Here is a 16,535-nt window from a genome sequence, read left to right on the forward strand (position 1 = left end):
TCACTGGGTATGTTTAAAGCAGAGGTTGATAGGTTCTTCATTAGTCAGGATGTCAAAAGTTACGGGGAGAAGGCAGGAGAATGGGGTTGAGAGGGATAGTAAATCAGCCATGACGGAATGGCACACCAAGCTTGATGGGCCGAATGGCCTAATTCTGTTCCTGTGCTTTATGAACTTATTAGCATTAACAACTAACACACCCGAGGATATGCTGGGGGCAGTGCTGTTATGTGAGGAGTTGGCGTATTTGCCAGTCGAAAGTCACCTCCGTAATACCAGTCATTGATTGGCCTTCTTAAAGGATGTTGCCACTCTTTCCCATTGGCTGGCTTGCACCAGTTTCCAGTTCCGGGCACCTTGGGTGTATAAGAATAGCTCGTGGGGGAGGCTCGGCCTCTTTTGTTTCTCATTTCAGGACTACACATGACTTTGATTGGGCGGTGGGGGGGAGAGGTGTTGCTAAGCAGGTGCTAACCTTTGCCCAAAGATATCCTGCAGGCTAGTGGAGGGATGGTGTGCCCTACACCTCCTTTGGTAGAGACGTATCTCCACCCTGCCACTCGTATTTGTTGATTTATTGAGTATGCCTACAAGGAAATGAATTTCAGGGTTGTATATGGCCACACACACACACACACACAATAAATTCACTTTGACCTTTGACCTTTGAACTTGGAACAGAATTCTGACTCTCTATACCTCTCATAATTTTATAAGCCCGGAACATCGAACACCATTGCAAAGGTAAGGAGAAGCAGATCCCTCACACTGTCATCGATGAGATACTTATTCTTTTAACAGTGAAAAGAAAAATGAGATTTATGCGCCATGGTCGTGTAGCAGTTAGTGCGGCATTATTACAGCTCGGGGCGTTCAGGGGTTTAATTCCGGTGCCATTCTCTAAGGAGTCTCTCTATGTCCTCCCAGTGGAATGTGTGGGTTTCCTCCGGGTGCTCTGGTCCGAAGACGAACCAGGTAGGTTAATTAGCTACTGTAATTGTCCTGTGATTAGGTTAGGGTTAGTAGGGGTTTGTGGGGACAGCATAACTCAAAGGGAGAGAAGCGCTGTATTGCCAAATAAGAATTCCTCGGTAATTTTCACTGGCTGGTACACGCTTTAGAGAGATGAACATAGAACAGTACAGGCCCTTTGGCCCACAATGTTGCGCTGTCCTTCTAACCCACATCAAGTTCAATCTAATCTTCCCTCCTACATAACACTCCACTTTCCTGTCACCCATGTTCAAACCCCTCCTTTTTTTTCTATAGTCCATGTGCTTATCTCAGAGTCTCTTAAATGTCTCTAATGTATCTACCTCTCCCACCACCGTTTGGCAGGGCGTTCCACACCCACCCACCACCCTCTGTAAAAAAAAACTTGTATCTGACATCCCCCTTTACTTTCCTCCAATCACCTTAACATTACACCCCCCCACCCCACCCCACCCCTGGTTTTAGCCACATTTATCATGGAGCAATGAAAATGTCAGGAATAGGCAGGCGATTGAGCTAACAGGAAATATATATTGAAAATAAAATTGAAGAGCTGCTGCCAGTAGGTGAGAAGAAAAGGGCTCTATCTACAAAAAAAGTAAGCGCGCCTGCTTTGTCAGTGGGGAAAGGTTTCTATTACGGAAAAAGGAAATGGGACCTACGTTAAATGAATGCTTTTCTTTTTGGAATGTTTATTTACAGCAGGGTCACAGGGAGAGAGGTAGAAAAGCTGCCTAAACCGCCTCGCCTGTTGCTCGGTGCCCCGGGGAATTCCTGGAACACAGGGCCGGCGATCGAGAGACAAAGACCAGGGAACGTCAGTGCAAAGGAGCGGGAGGGGAGGAGAGAGAAAGACAGAGGAAAGAGGAGAGTAGAAGGGAGAGGGAAGGGAGAAAGGGGAGAGATAAAGGAGGAAGCGAGGAGGGGAGGATGAGAGAAAAGGAGGAAGAGAGAAGGGGAGGGGGAGAGTGAGAAAGTGCGTGTGAGTCTGACGGAGAGGGGGAGTGCATGAGAAGAGGGAAGAGGGAGAGAGAGAGAGGGAGGAAGGGAGGGAGAAAGAGAGGGAGATAGAGATTCGCTAGCATGAAGCAGGAAATCCAATCCACGTTGAATGTCTGTGAAAAGACGAAGCCAGTTTAAGGGGAGTGGCGACTGTTCCTCTGACTAGGGAGGGGTGGGAGGAAGGCGCTGGGGCTGAGAGCGGACCTGTTGGCTGGGGGAAGGGGGCGACCCGCCTCCGTTTACCCCGCCCGCGTTGGCCGGGCTGCCGGCGATTGTGACGCGGGGGACTCGGGCTGAGACAGGTGAGTGAGCGGACAGGTTACAGAGACAGGGCGGTGTGTTTTCGGCAGCGCCTGCTTTACCTCAGGGAAGATGCCTCTAACGTGGTCTGGAGCCTCCTGTTTTTGTATTAGACTAGGAACTTTTAAACCCGAAGCTTTTTTAATTTCTGACCGGGAGACTGGGAAACTTCGTGGAATTCCTAATGGGAGACAGAAGCATTAAAAACTTATGGGACGGAGAGATTTAATCTTAGATGTTATTACTTATGCACCATGGGATTTGGCGAAAATTGGGAGTTTTATATTAATTCGTATAGCTCTTTTTTTAAGGAAAGGTAATTATTTTGTGGGCTGTGTCCGTTTATAAATTTTCTGAGAGATCTTTTCGGAAGTTGGATTTTTATACTAATACAAATTATTTTTGAAGGCTTATCTTATGGTTTGGGCCCCGCCTTTCTTTTTAATTTCTGGGAGATTGTTAAACAAATAGTTGCTAATTCCCAATTTTTTTATGGTAGTTTGGGGGCATCGTTTCTTTCATTTCTGGGACAGATCTTTTCTGACGGAAGTCAGATTTTTATACAATTCAGATATTATTTTAAATTTTAAGGGAATTATTTTGTGGTTTGAGATTCAGTAATTTTTAAATTTCTGATAGATTTCTTTCTGAAGGAAATTGGATTTTTTATTCTAATTCAAAATTTTCATTTTAAGGTTATTATTTTGTGGTCTTAGCTCCAGTTATCAAGTCGCTTTTATTGTCGTTTCAACCATAACTGCTGGTACAGTGCACAGTAAAAATGAAACAACGTTTGGCATTTGTGAGATTCTTTTTTGAAGGATGTTAGATTATTATATTAATTCAGATTTTTAATTTTTAGGGGGGATTATTTTGCGATTTGAGTCCTGGTTTCTGTCAGAGAACGTAGAGAGGACTTGATATAAAGTAGAGCAGTGGAGGCGATGCAGTGGTGAACAATGGCTTTAATAACAAACCTCAAATAACAAGCCACATGGGGCCACGAAATGACAGAGAACAGAAATTAAACACAACAAGGAGGCCAACTTTAGACCAGGAGGGTGAAAGCTGGGAGCAGTTGGCCAACTGGTTCAATGAGTAAACAAGGACTGTGGATGTGAACTGGGGTTAAATAGGCTGCAGGTGAGTGAACGAGGACTGTGGATGTGAACTGGGGTTAAATAGGCTGCAGGTGAGTGAACGAGGACTGTGGATGAGAACTGGGGTTAAATAGGCTGCAGGTGAGTGAACGAGGACTGTGGATGTGAACTGGGTTTAAATAGGCTGCAGGAGAGTGAACAAGGTCTGTGGATGTGAACTGGGGCTAAATAGGCTGCAGGTGAGTGAACGAGGTCTGTGGATGTGAACTGGGGTTAAATAGGCTGTAGGTGAGTGAACAAGGTCTGTGGATGTGAACTGGGGTTAAATAGGCTGTAGGTGAGTGAACGAGGACTGGATGTGAACTGGGGTTAAATAGGCTGTAGGTGAGTGAACGAGGACTGTGGATGTGAACTGGGGTTAAATAGGCTGCAGGCAATGAGTGGCAGATAAATCCTATTAGCTAAGTGAATTCTGAGGGGTGTCAGTGGGATCAGCTCTGACAGTTTCCTTCATTTCTGGAAGAGATCTTTAGAAGGAAGATACTTTTAGAAGAGGCAACATTTAAACCAGTAACAAAGAATCTCTCTCTTGCTCTTGCAGTTGTGTTTGGAGGTTCCCCTGGATGACAATGGCCAGAGTGGACCTAAGTCACTTTTTGGACACTGTCTATGGCGGGGTGGACCCCAACATCACGGGCAATGGCGGGCCGGAGTGCGCCGCTTTCCTGTCGGTCAGGCAGCGAGCACTGGAATCAGTCATCATGATCGCCGTGTCCTTGCTTCAGATCGTGCTAGCCTATCAGAAGATTGGAGATGGATTCCAGGAGCATTGGAACCTCAGTGGCTCGGCGCAGGAACATCACGAGACGCTGGGCAGGAACGTTCTGCAGGCCGCCCTGTGTTTGACCTTTGGCCTAGAAATTGGGTTCAAGTGCGCGTCGAAAACCCTGATTTATTTACTGAATCCTTGCCACGTGGTCACAGCCCTCCAGGTGAGTTCAATTATTCCTCCTCCTTACTATGCCTGACTGTAGGTGTGGGTGGCATGGTAGTGTAGTGGTTAGAGTAATGGTTTACGGTGCCAGTGACCCAGGTTCAATTCCCTCCGCTGTTTGTAAGGAGTCTGTACGTTCTCCTGCATGGGCTTCCTCTGGGTGCTCTGACTTTCGGAAAGAGGGGTGTCTATTTAGACAGAGATTAGGAGAAATCCCTTGAGCCAGAGAGTGGTGAATCTGTGGAGGTGAATTCATATATTCAGAGTGGAAGCTGATAGGTTCCTGATTTGTCAGGGTGTCAGAGGCAGGAGAATGGGGTTGAGAGGGATAATAAATGAAGGAGTGGTGGAACATACTCGATGGGCTGAATGGCCTAATTCTGCTCCTATGTCTTATGGTGTTGGGGTTAGTGAGCTGTGGGTGTGCTGTGTTGTCACCGGAAGCGCGGTGACTCTTGCGGGTTGCCCCCCCCCCCCCCAGCACATCCTCGGACCGCGTTGGTTGTTGACGCAAACGGCACATTTCACTATAAAAGCGAATCTAATCAAATTATTCTAAAACAGGTGATATGATAGTTTGTGAAGAAAGATTTTTTTGGGGGGTTCCTTAAGGCTGGGGGTGGTAGTGGTAGCTCCCAAAGGCACACGTCTCAAACAGCCTCTGACAACCAGCTCCAGCTCCTGGCCTTCATGTGAGGCTTAGTGATTAAACCCAGCGGAAATGTTTCCACTGACAAGAGAAGGAGCAAAGTCAGGTCACTGACGCCTTAAAACCTGTCACTTCAGGCAGGTGGGGCTCGTCAGCAGTGGCTGGCAGCTCATCTAGGTGAAGGAGAACTCTTAACTCAAATCTCATTTGCCGTGTGGCTCTATCCACTCACGGGGAAGGCTTCGGGAGTAAATCCTGAGGAAAAATCCGGAGCTGAAGACTATAAGACAGTCCTACAGTGAGTTCAATGTTGATTGGTGGCTCCTGCAACACTGCTGGGGCCAAACTGTATCGATCTATGCCGTTCCTTCGGAGCGGGGGAGCCTGCTGCATGGGCAACAGCTTGCTCTCCATATCCTACTGACAGCTAGGACGCAATATCCATAGTCGATCCCGACCAAGGGATGGCCTCACGAAGGAGGTTTTAGGAAAAGTTAACGTAGCGGTTAGCGCAACGCTGTTACCGTTGGAGTTTGGAGTTCAATTCTGGTGTCCAGTGCAAGGAGTTTGTAATTTTTTCCCCTGTACGTGTGGGTTTCCTCCCTGTGCTCTGGTTTCCTCCCACAGTCCGAAGGTGTTCTGGTTACTAGGTTAATTGGCCATTGTAAATTGTCCTGTGCTTTGGCTAGGGTTAAATTCCTGCTTTGCCGGTTGTGCAGCTCATTGGGCTGGAAGGACCTGTTCCATGGTTACTTCTAAATAAATACATAATGCAGAGAGAATCTTGATCATCTGGATAAAAAGTCACCAGAGCCCTAAACAAACTTCAATAGCTGAACTGTGGAGAGTTTCCTCACTGGTTGCACCATGGCCTGATATGGAAAAACCAATGCCCCGACGAGCTAACCACCGTACTACCTTGCTGCCCCTGGCCAAACACGGGCATATTGGACGAGCTTTGATGGGAATCTTGGTCAGTATGGATCAGTTGGGCCAAAGAGCCTGTTTCCTTGCTCTATGTATCACAGAGATTAGTGTTGCTTTAAATTAAATCAGTTTATTTTTTTAATTTATTTTTAAAATTTGCTTAGAGATACAGCACAGAACAGGCCTTTCCTGATCCGATGCTTCACAAATAACACAATAATAAAATACACAATAAATATAAATACATAAGATAGCTTATATAAGCACACACAAACACATGCATACATAGGTTGATTGTATGTCCGTAAAGTGACGCTAGGCACGGGAGTGTCTGTACACAAGGTGACTGACAGGAAATGATAAAGTAGTGGTGAAGTTAGTGGGTGGAGGTGTTGATCAGCCTTACTGCTTGGGGGTAAAGTACCTGTTTATGAGTCTGGTGGTCCTGGTGTGGGTGCTACGTAGCCACCTCACTGGTGGGAATGGGACAAACGGCCCGTGAAGTGGGTGTGTGGGATCCTTCATGATATTACTGGCCCTTTTCCAGCACCTTTCTGTATTTGTCCTTGATGGTCGGTAGGTTGGTGCTGGTAATGCAATGGGCAGTTTTGACTACCTGTTGTGGAGTCTTCCTGGCCACCACAGTGCAGTTTCCGTTCTGAGCAGTGATGTAGCTGGATGTTCTAACTGTCCATAAGTTCTACCCTTGCAAAGAGAGAAACGCATCTGCTTATAGTTTCTTTTTCCTCCCAAGTAAAGTGGCATGCAAATAGAAAGTTCTAAATAACAGGATGATTCTTTTTTAGAAGTTTACTTGCATTTTCAGATATTCAGTTTCAAATTCAACCTTTGATCTGATCAACCATTCAAGTTATCCCTCACCCCCTCTATCTAATACTTTGGTTACTGCACTGTAAACAGTTTGAACCACTTTTTCTAATGGCATTTGCATTGTAAATGCTTGCAGGTATCTCTGCAATTTGTGCACACTTTATTCCATGTCTGTACTTGTAACTCATTTTCATAGAATTCTTTACTCTGTATGAAGGTTGAATGTTGTTTTTTTGTTGCATGTCACACCCTGACCAACACACCACAGCTATTTTCTAATCCATGTAAATGTATCTGGTGAATAAAGCTGATCCTTGATCTTTGATGTGGAGGAGAGTAGTTTACAACGACAGGATGGTATTGATGAGTTGATATGATGAGCGGCAAAGAGACAGATGGAATTGAATCCTGAAAAATATGAGCTGACGTGTGTTGTAAAGCTCGGGTACATTGAATGAACTGAGGAGATTAGAAAGTACTCGGAACAAGGGGGTTCATGCTATTAGATTTCTAAAAACAGTGCTACTAATAACTCCACCGTGGACAGTTCCATGCCTGGCTGTGAAAGAGGAAGGGTTGGGCTTTGGGTTAGCCTGTAAAAATCCAGAGCCACAGAACTGCCAACAGAAGCTCCATAGATCTCAGCCCTAGGTGAGGAACGATCTTTGCCCAGAAGATGTACGAGGACGTGCTGGGAAACGGAGGCCATAGGGCTGATTGACCTTTGGCCCATGACAGAGGACCCAGGTGAGTTGCTGTCAGCAGCCTCTGCCCCAGCAAGGGGTGAAGGGCTTAAGAAGCAGAAGAGAAACTAGTATAGACAGATACACAAGAGATTCTGCAGATGCTGGAAATCCAGAGCAACACACACGAAATACTGGAGGAACTCAGCAGGACAGGCAGCAGTCAATGTTTTGGGCCAAGGCCCTTCATCTGGACTGAAAAAGAAGGGGGCAGAAGCCAGAATTAGAAAGTGGGGAGAAGGAGAGGAGTCCAAGCTGGGTAAATGAAACTCCTCATCCTGTTTACTGTTTACCTGCACTGTGCACTACATGCACTCTGAATTCTATTTTATTAACTTATTTGTGGTAACATTTTGTTTTATGTGTGGTGTGTGATATATGTTTTGTATATATGTACAGTCAGATGACAATAAAGTTGAACTTGAAGAGTGGAAAGAAATTTGCACTACTGTGCCATCCGTTGGAAAGATATCAGAATCAAATCAGGTTTATTATCACCGGCATGTGACGTGAAATTTGTTAACTTAGCAGCAGCAGTTCAATGCAAATCATAATCTAGCAGAGGGAAAAAAATAAAATAAATAATAAATAAACAAGTAAATCAATTACATATATTGGATAGATTTTTTTAAATGTGCAAAAACAGAAATACTGTATATTTTTTAAAAAGTGAAGTAGTGTCCAAAGATTCAATGTCCATTCAGGAATCGGATGGCAGAGGGGAAGAAGCTGTTTCTGAATCACTGAGTGTGTGCCTTCAGGCTTCTGTATCTCCTACCTGATGGTAACAGTGAGAAAAGGGCATGCCCCGGGTGCTGGAGGTCCTTAATAATGGACGCTGCCTTTCTGAGACACCGCTCCTTGAAGATGTCTTGGGTACTTTGTAGGCTAGTACCCAAGATGGAGCTGACTAGATTTACAACCTTCTGCAGCTTCTTTCAGTCCTGTGCAGTAGCCCCTCCATACCAGGCAGTGATGCAGCTTGTCAGAATGCTCTCCACGGTACAACTATAGAAGTTTTTGAGTGTATTTATTGACATGCCAAATCTCTTCAAACTCCTAATAAAGTATAGCTGCTATCTTGCCTTCTTTATAACTATATCGATACGTTGGGACCAGGTTAGATCCTCAGAGATCTTGACAGCCAGGAACTTGAAGCTGCTCACTCTCTCCACTTCTGATCCCTCTATGAAGATTGGTATGTGTTCCTTCATCTTAGCCTTCCTGAAGTCCACAACCAACTCTTTCGTCTTACTGACGTTGAGTGCCAGGTTGTTGCTGTGGCACCACTCCACTAGTTAGCATATCTCACTCCTGTCAGCCCTCTCATCACCACCTGAGATTATACCAACAATGGTTGTATCATCAGCAAATTTGTAGATGGTATTTGAAATATGCCTAGCCACAAAGTCATGTATATACAGAGAGTAGAGCAGTGGGCTAAGCACATACCCCTGAGGTGCGCCAGTGTTGATCGTCAGCGAGGAGGATATGTTATCAGCAATCCGCACAGACTGTGGTCTTCCAGTTAGGAAGTCGAGGATCCAATTGCAGAGGGAGGTACAGAGGCCCAGGTTCTGCAACTTCTCAATCAGGATTGTGGGAATGATGGTATTGAATGCTGAGTTATGATCGATGAACAGCATCCTGACATAGGTGTTTGTGTTGTCCAAGTTATCTAAAGCCATGTAGAAAGCCACTGAGATCGCATCTGCTTTTGACCTATTGTGGTGATAGTCAAATTGCAATGGGTCCAGGTCCTTGCTGAGGCAGGAGTTCAGTCTAGTCATGACCAACCTCTCAAAGCATTTCATCACTGTCGATGTGAGTGCTACCGGGCGATAGTCATTAAGGCAGCTCACGTTATTCTTCTTCAGCACTGGTATAATTGTTGCCTTTTGGGAGCAAGTGGGAACTTCTGCCCATAGCAGTGAGAGGTTGAAAATGTCCTTGAATACTCCCGCTAGTTGGTTGGCACAGGTTTTTAGAACCTTACCAGGTACTCCATCGGGACCTTCCACCTTGCGAGGGTTCACTCTCTTTAAAGACAGTCTAACATCAACCTCTGAGACAGAGATCACAGGGTCATCAGGTGCAGCAGGGATCTTCACAGCTGTAGTTGTGTTCTCTCTTTCAAAGCGTGCTATTTAATGATTTACTAATTGTTTTGCATATCACATCTTCAATCAAATTGGATATGCAATTTTAGGCAAATCATGACAAACTTGAAACTGGTGCTGTGGGACTTCATCACATCAAGTCTGTGTTTTCGACTTCAGTCCCAGAGATTGGACAAATGAAATTGAACACAATGCAATCATCAATACTAACTCGTGCATTTAATCTTACATTGGACTTAAAGATAATTTTGGCAGCTGAAGACACTTTGCCCCAAGGAACTTTTGCAATGATGTCTTGGCCCTCTAATGATGTCCTTGAGGAGATTTTAAACCAGCTGCTGGTTAATAATTTACATTAATATTTAAAATTGGAAGCAATTAATTATCAGCTTGCATCCAGTGTTGTTATTTGAACATGTGATAGAGTAATTATTAACAATGGATTCCAAAGTTGTGCAATGCATACATATTGCGCACAACATTTTTAGTTTGATTTTCATTGTGTCTTACAGTACAGAAATAGGCCTTTTGCCCAACAATGTCCATGCCGATAGAGCCATAGAGCACAACAATGCAGAAACAGGCCTTTCAGCCAATTAGTAAGTGCTAATTCTGCCTAGTCCCATCTACCTGCACCTGGACCATATTCCTCCATACCCCTCCTGTCCACATACCTATACAAATTTCTCTTAAACATTGAAATTGAGCTTGCATGCACCCTCTGACCACCCTCTGAGTGAAGGAGTTTCCCTTCATGTTCCCCTTTAACATTGCACCTTCCATCCTTAACCCATGACGTCTAGTTCTAGTCTCACCCAACCTCAGTGGAAAAAGCCTGCTTGCATTTGCCCCATCTATGCCCCTCATAATTTTGTATGCCTCTATCAAATCTCCCCTCATTCTCCTTCGCTCTAGGAAATAAAGTCCTAGCCCATTCAATCTTTCCCTGTACCTCAGGTCTTCAAGTCCCAGCAACACTCTTGTAAATTTTCTCTGTGCTCTTTCAAACTTATTAATATATTTCCTTTAGATAGGTGGCCAGAACTGCACACAATACTCCAAATTTGGCCTCACCAACATCTTTATACAACTTCAACATAACATCCAAATTCCGACATTCAGTACTTTGATTATGAAGGCCAATGTGCTAAGAACACTCTTTATGACCCAAATTCTAACTGTGAAGTCAAGGAATTGTGGACCTGTATTCCCAGATCCCTCTGCTCTTCTGCAAACGGTACATATAACACAACTGAGTCATAAAATTATATGTACAGCACGGAAACAGGCCTTTTTAGTCTGTACTGAACTATTATTCTGCCTAGTCGTATTGACCCACACTCAGACCACAGCCCTCCCTACCTCTCCTACCCACGTACAGTACTATGCAAAAGTCTTATGCATTCTAGATTTTTTTAATATAATTTTTTTGTCTTCTGCATTGGTGTGTCTGTAGGAAAGAGCAAATTTTAGATTTTCAACCGTTCAAAAAATTAAATGCTACAGAGAAATTTTCATATTTCATCGTAGTAACTTATTAAGTAATAGACCACTTTTCAAATAAAAACTTGGTGACTTTGTAGGTATCTAGCCCAGTGCATGATTAAACAAAGGTAACAAACTGGTGCTAATGATCAATGACATATTGAGATGAATGAATTAAACTGATTGACTGAAAGTGAAACTGAAACAGAAGTAGAAGGAATCAAACGGAGTGAAGGACAACCAAACTGAAAGGTGAGGGTGCAGCAGATGTGACAGTTTAAACTTCAAATCATCAATTCTTACACTATGGCAAGATTGAGCATAGTAACAAGACACAAGGTGGTCATCCTGCATCAGCAAGGTCTCTCTCTAGCAGAAATTTTGCGGCAGACAGGAGCTTTGAGATGTGCTGTTCAAGCTCTTCTGAAGAAGCAGAAAGAAACAGACAAGGTTGAGGAGCAGAAACACTGTGGTCGGCAATGGAAACTGAGTGTAGCAGATGAGAGCCACATCAAATTTCTAGATGTCCAGTACTGCTGTCAGCTCTGAACTCACAGAAACCACTAGAAGCCAAGTACAGCCCTCTGCAGTTCAGGGAAGTCTTAGAAGTGGTCTTCATGGAAGAGTTACTGCCAAAAAGCCATTCCATCAAAGTGGAAGCAAAGCCAAGAGACTCACTTACGCACAGAAGCACAATGACTGCAGTGGTGAGCAATGGCAGCAAGTGACGAGTCAAAATTTGAAATTTGTTTCTCAAACAGGAGGCAGTTTGTGCATAGAGGAGCTGGAGAGCGCTACATGGATGAGTATCTGCAGCCAACATTGAAGCACGGTGGAGGTTCCCTGCAGGTTTGGGGCTGCATATCTGCAAATGGAGTTAGTGATCTGGTCAAAATTATGGACTCCTCAATGCTGAAAAGTACAAGCAGATTCTCATCCATCTCACAATAACAACAGGAGGGCGTCTGATCAGCCACAATTTCATTCTGCAGCAGGACAGTGACCCCAAACATACAGCTGAGGTTGTATAGAACTACCTTCAGGGTAAAGAAGAACAAGGAGTTCTGCATCAGATGGTATGGCCTCCACAGAGCCCTGATCCCAACATCATCGAGGCTGTCTGGGATTACCTGGAGAGACAGAAGCAAGTGAGACAGACAAAGTCTGTAGAAGAACTGTGGAAAGCTCTCCAAGATGCTTGGAACAACCTACCAGCTGATTTTAAACACACACCAAAGATTCCGGAAATCCAAAGCAACGCACAAAATTCTGGAGGAACTCAGCAGATCAGGCAGCATCTATGGAGAGGAATAAGCAGTTGATGTTTCAAGCTAAAACCGTTCATCAGGACTGTGTTCTCATGAACGTTGTAGTCAAGCCTGCATCCACCACGTTTTCTGGCAGCTCATCCCACACTTGCACCGTTATCTAAACAGCATATAGAACATTGAGCAGTACAGCACAGGAACAGACCCTTCGGCCCTCAATGCCATGCTGAATCTATTAAATTAGAAATCAAATGGCCAACTGAACTAACCCCTTTTGCCTACACAATGTCCATATCCTTCCATTTTCCTCACATTCAGGTGCCTATCTGAACATCTGTTAATAATCCCTAATGTATCTGTGTTCACCACCACCCTAGGCAGCACATTCCAGGCACCCATCACTTTATTTGTTTACCCGCTCTCACCTTAAATGCATGCTCCTTGCTACTAGACATTTCCACCGTGGGAAACAATGCTGGCTGTCTCTCTCATAATCTTACAAACCTCCATCAGATCTCCCCTCAGCCTCTGCCGCTCCAGAGAAAACAATCACAGTTTGTCCTACTTCTCATGATAGCACACACCCTCTGATCCAGGCAGCATCATGGTAAACCTCTTCTGCACCCTCTCCATAGCCTCGACATCCTTCCTCAACTGTGGAGACCAGAATTGTATTGAATAATGCTGGAGGAACTCAGCAAGTCCGGCAGCATCTTATTTCAGCTTCTTGTTCTCATTTCTCCCCCTTCCTTTCCACTCCAGTTGTAGGGTTTGTGCCCAAACATCAACTCTCCATTTCCCTCCATAGATGCTGCCTTTACCTCCAGCATCTTGTGTGTGTTGCCTTGTATTTCAGGTATTTTCAGATTTTCTCCTCTTTGTAACATCTGCAGAATCTCTTGTTTATTTTCTGCATCAATATTGTTTTACCTTGTTCTACCCCTGGGAGAACAACTGTTTGCTTCATCTTAAACCTCTGCTCTCAGGATTTCAGAATCAGGCTTAGTACCACAGGGGTGTGTGTGTGTGTGTGTGTGTGTGTGTGTGTGTGTTGCCAAAAGAGAGAAAGGTAGTGAGCTCATGATCATGGGTTCATTGTCCATTCATAAATCTGGTGGCAGAGGGGAAGAAGCTGTTCCTGAATCATTGAGTGTGCATCTTCAGGCTCCTGTACCTCCTCCCTGATGGCAGAGAGGAAGAAGCTGTTCCTGAATCGCTGTGTGTGCGTCTTCAGGCTCCTGTGCCTCCTCCCTGATGGTAGCAATGAGATGATGGCATGAGCTGGGCGATGTGGTGATCTAGACCCCTCTGCTATGTGGGAAGGATTTCTTACTCTCCACTCTATTATTTACCCCTCATAATTTTATTCACCTCAATAGGATTGTCCTTTCATTCTCTTACACTCCAATTCTGCTTCTTCTTGAGCCCATCACCGCCACAGGGGCATAGGCCAAAAGCAGCTCGTCAGAGTCCTCTGTCCTAGGCCAAGGTTTAATCGGCCCTGTGGCTTCCATTTTCACCACAAGACCTCATATGTCTTCCAGGCAAGGATCCTTCCTCTTCTGGGAGTGAGGTTTTTGGAGCTTCTGTTGGTGTTTTTGTAGCTCTGGGTCTTTACGGGATGGGGTTGCTAGCCCCATGTACAACCATCCTCCTTTCACAGCCGGGTTTGGGACTGTCCATGGTGGAGTTTATATGCTCCAATGGTTTTATTTATTGATTGATTGAGATACAACTTGGCACAGGGCCTACTGGCACTTCAACACCCCCCCCCACCCCCCACCCCGATTTAACCCTAGTTTAATCACGGGACAGTCTACAATGACTAATTAATCTACCAACCGATACATCTTTGGATTGTGGGAGGAAACCAGAGCAGCAGTGGAAACCCACGTGGTCATGGGGAGAATGTACAGGCAGCGGTAGGAATTGAACCTGGGTCACTGGTACTGTAAAACATGCTAACCACTACACTACCACGCCACCCTGTTCTCCTTGGTGGGATGGGACTGAAGATGCTGTATATAAAAGACAAACAAGGTGGCCCTGTATGTTTTTCCATCACTGAGGACACCATTGGACCAAGTGACATGATAAAGGTGTACACGATAAGAAGATGGACAGCCACAGAGTTTATCCAAGGGCAGAAATAGCTAATGCAAGGGGACACAATTTTAAGGTGATTGAAAGGAAGTATAGGGAGGATGTCAGAGGCAGATTATTTTAAACAGAGTGTGATGGGTGAGTGGAATGCCCTGACAAGGGTGGAGATAGTGGCAGATACACAGGAGACAGAGATGAGGGAAGATTTCTTTAGCCAGTAGGTGGTGAATCTGTGGAATTTATTGTTGCTGTGGAGGCCAAGTCATTGGATATATTTAAGAAGGATGTCGATAGGTTCTTGCTTAGTCAGGGCGCCAAAAGTTACAGGAGGAAGACAGGAGAATGGGGCTGAGAGAGGTAACAAATCAGCCATGATGGAATGACGGAGCAGACTCAATGGGCAGAATGGCCTATCTAAGTGTCTCTTAAATGAGATGGTAAGACATTCTGCTCCTTCGTCTTATAGTCTTATTTAAGAGACTGTTGGATAGGTAGATGGACGAAAGAGAAATGGATGGTTATGTAAGAGGGGAGGTTTAGATTGATCTTGGAGTAGGTTGTGGGCTGAAGGGCCTGTAGTATCCAGTTATGTCCTATGTTCAATTAATTTGTTAAATGAACCTGCCATTTAAATGTTTGCAAACTTTCAGAATCTGATTTTTCAGATGTTAAAGGACCTGAGTTTAATTTAAACTGCTTTAGATTTGGCATTGTCTTGGTGATACTGCTTCCTCGGGCAGAGCATACTGTTTGGGCCGAATGGTTTAGCTGTGCTCCTGTGGCTGGTTAACAATATGGAGTGGAAATTCCTGTTGTTATTTTTCTGTCTGTAGCCCAGGAGACCAAGATATTTTAAGAGTCAGTTCCTGAAGGGAGCCATTCGGAATTTTTACCTTTGCACATATCCATAACTTCAGCCCTTTAATAAATCTACCGCCATCTGAGATATCTGTGCTTACCAACCCCCCCCCCCCCCCACCCCAAAAATCTGGCCTCTTATTTAAGAAAAGATGTGCTGGCATTGGAGAGTGTCCAGAGGAGATGCATGAGAATGATAATGGGAATGAAAGGGTTGACAGCTCTGAACCTGTATTCACTGGAATTTAGATGAAGGGGGATCTCATTGAAACATTGAATATTGAAAAGCCTTCATAGGGCAGATGTGGAGAGGATGTTTCCTATAGCGGGGGAGTCTAGGACCTGAGGACACAGATAGAGTGGATGTTGAGAGGATGTTTCCTATAGTGGGGGAGTCTAGGACCGGAGGGCACAGATAGAGTGGATGTGGAGTGGATGTTTCCTACAGTGGGGGAGTCTAGGACCGGAGGGCACAGATAGAGTGGATGTGGAGTGGATGTGGAGTGGATGTTTCCTACAGTGGGGGAGTCTAGGGCCGGAGGACACAGATAGAGTGGATGTGGAGAGGATGTTTCCTATAGTGGGGGAGTCTAGGACCGGAGGACACAGATAGAGTGGATGTGGAGAGGATGTTTCCTATAGTGGGGGAGTCTAGGACCGGAGGACACAGATAGAGTGGATGTGGAGAGGATGTTTCCTATAGTGGGGGAGTCTAGGACCAGAGGACACAGATAGAGTGGATGTGGAGAGGATGTTTCCTATAGTGAGGGAGTCTAGGACCGGAGGGTACAGATAGAGTGGATGTGGAGTGGATGTTTCCTATAGTGGGGGAGTCTAGGACCGGAGGGCACAGATAGAGTGGATGTGGAGTGGATGTTTCCTATAGTGGGGGAGTCTAGGACCGGAGGGCACAGATAGAGTGGATGTGGAGTGGATGTTTCCTATAGTGGGGGAGTCTAGGACCGGAGGGCACAGATAGAGTGGATGTGGAGAGGATGTTTCCTATAGTGGGGGAGTCTAGGACCGGAGGGCACAGATAGAGTGGATGTGGAGAGGATGTTTCCTATAGTGGGGGAGTCTAGGACCGGAGGGCACAGATAGAGTGGATGTGGAGTGGATGTTTCCTACAGTGGGGGAGTCTAGGACCGGAGGGCACAGATAG

At 45.1% G+C, this 16,535-nt stretch overlaps 1 protein-coding gene across 5 annotated transcripts in view; it reads left to right on the forward strand.

Annotated features, from left to right (window-relative positions):
• The first annotated feature begins 1,937 nt into the window (after positions 1–1,937).
• The window catches only part of LOC140727082 (transmembrane protein 164-like), a 72,456-nt gene continuing 57,858 nt past the window's right edge, over positions 1,938–16,535 (forward strand). The window contains exons 1-2 of one of the 5 annotated variants that reach the window (XM_073044323.1): positions 1,938–2,297; positions 3,997–4,387. In XM_073044323.1, coding sequence (XP_072900424.1) covers positions 4,019–4,387 — 369 coding nt within the window. In that variant the 5' untranslated portion in view covers positions 1,938–2,297; positions 3,997–4,018. The other 4 variants (XM_073044322.1, XM_073044324.1, XM_073044321.1 and 1 more) reach the window with 4 other exon arrangements.

The sequence above is a fragment of the Hemitrygon akajei genome, chromosome 4 (genome assembly GCF_048418815.1).
Source record: "Hemitrygon akajei chromosome 4, sHemAka1.3, whole genome shotgun sequence".
In the NCBI taxonomy this organism is placed as follows: Eukaryota; Metazoa; Chordata; class Chondrichthyes; order Myliobatiformes; family Dasyatidae; genus Hemitrygon; species Hemitrygon akajei.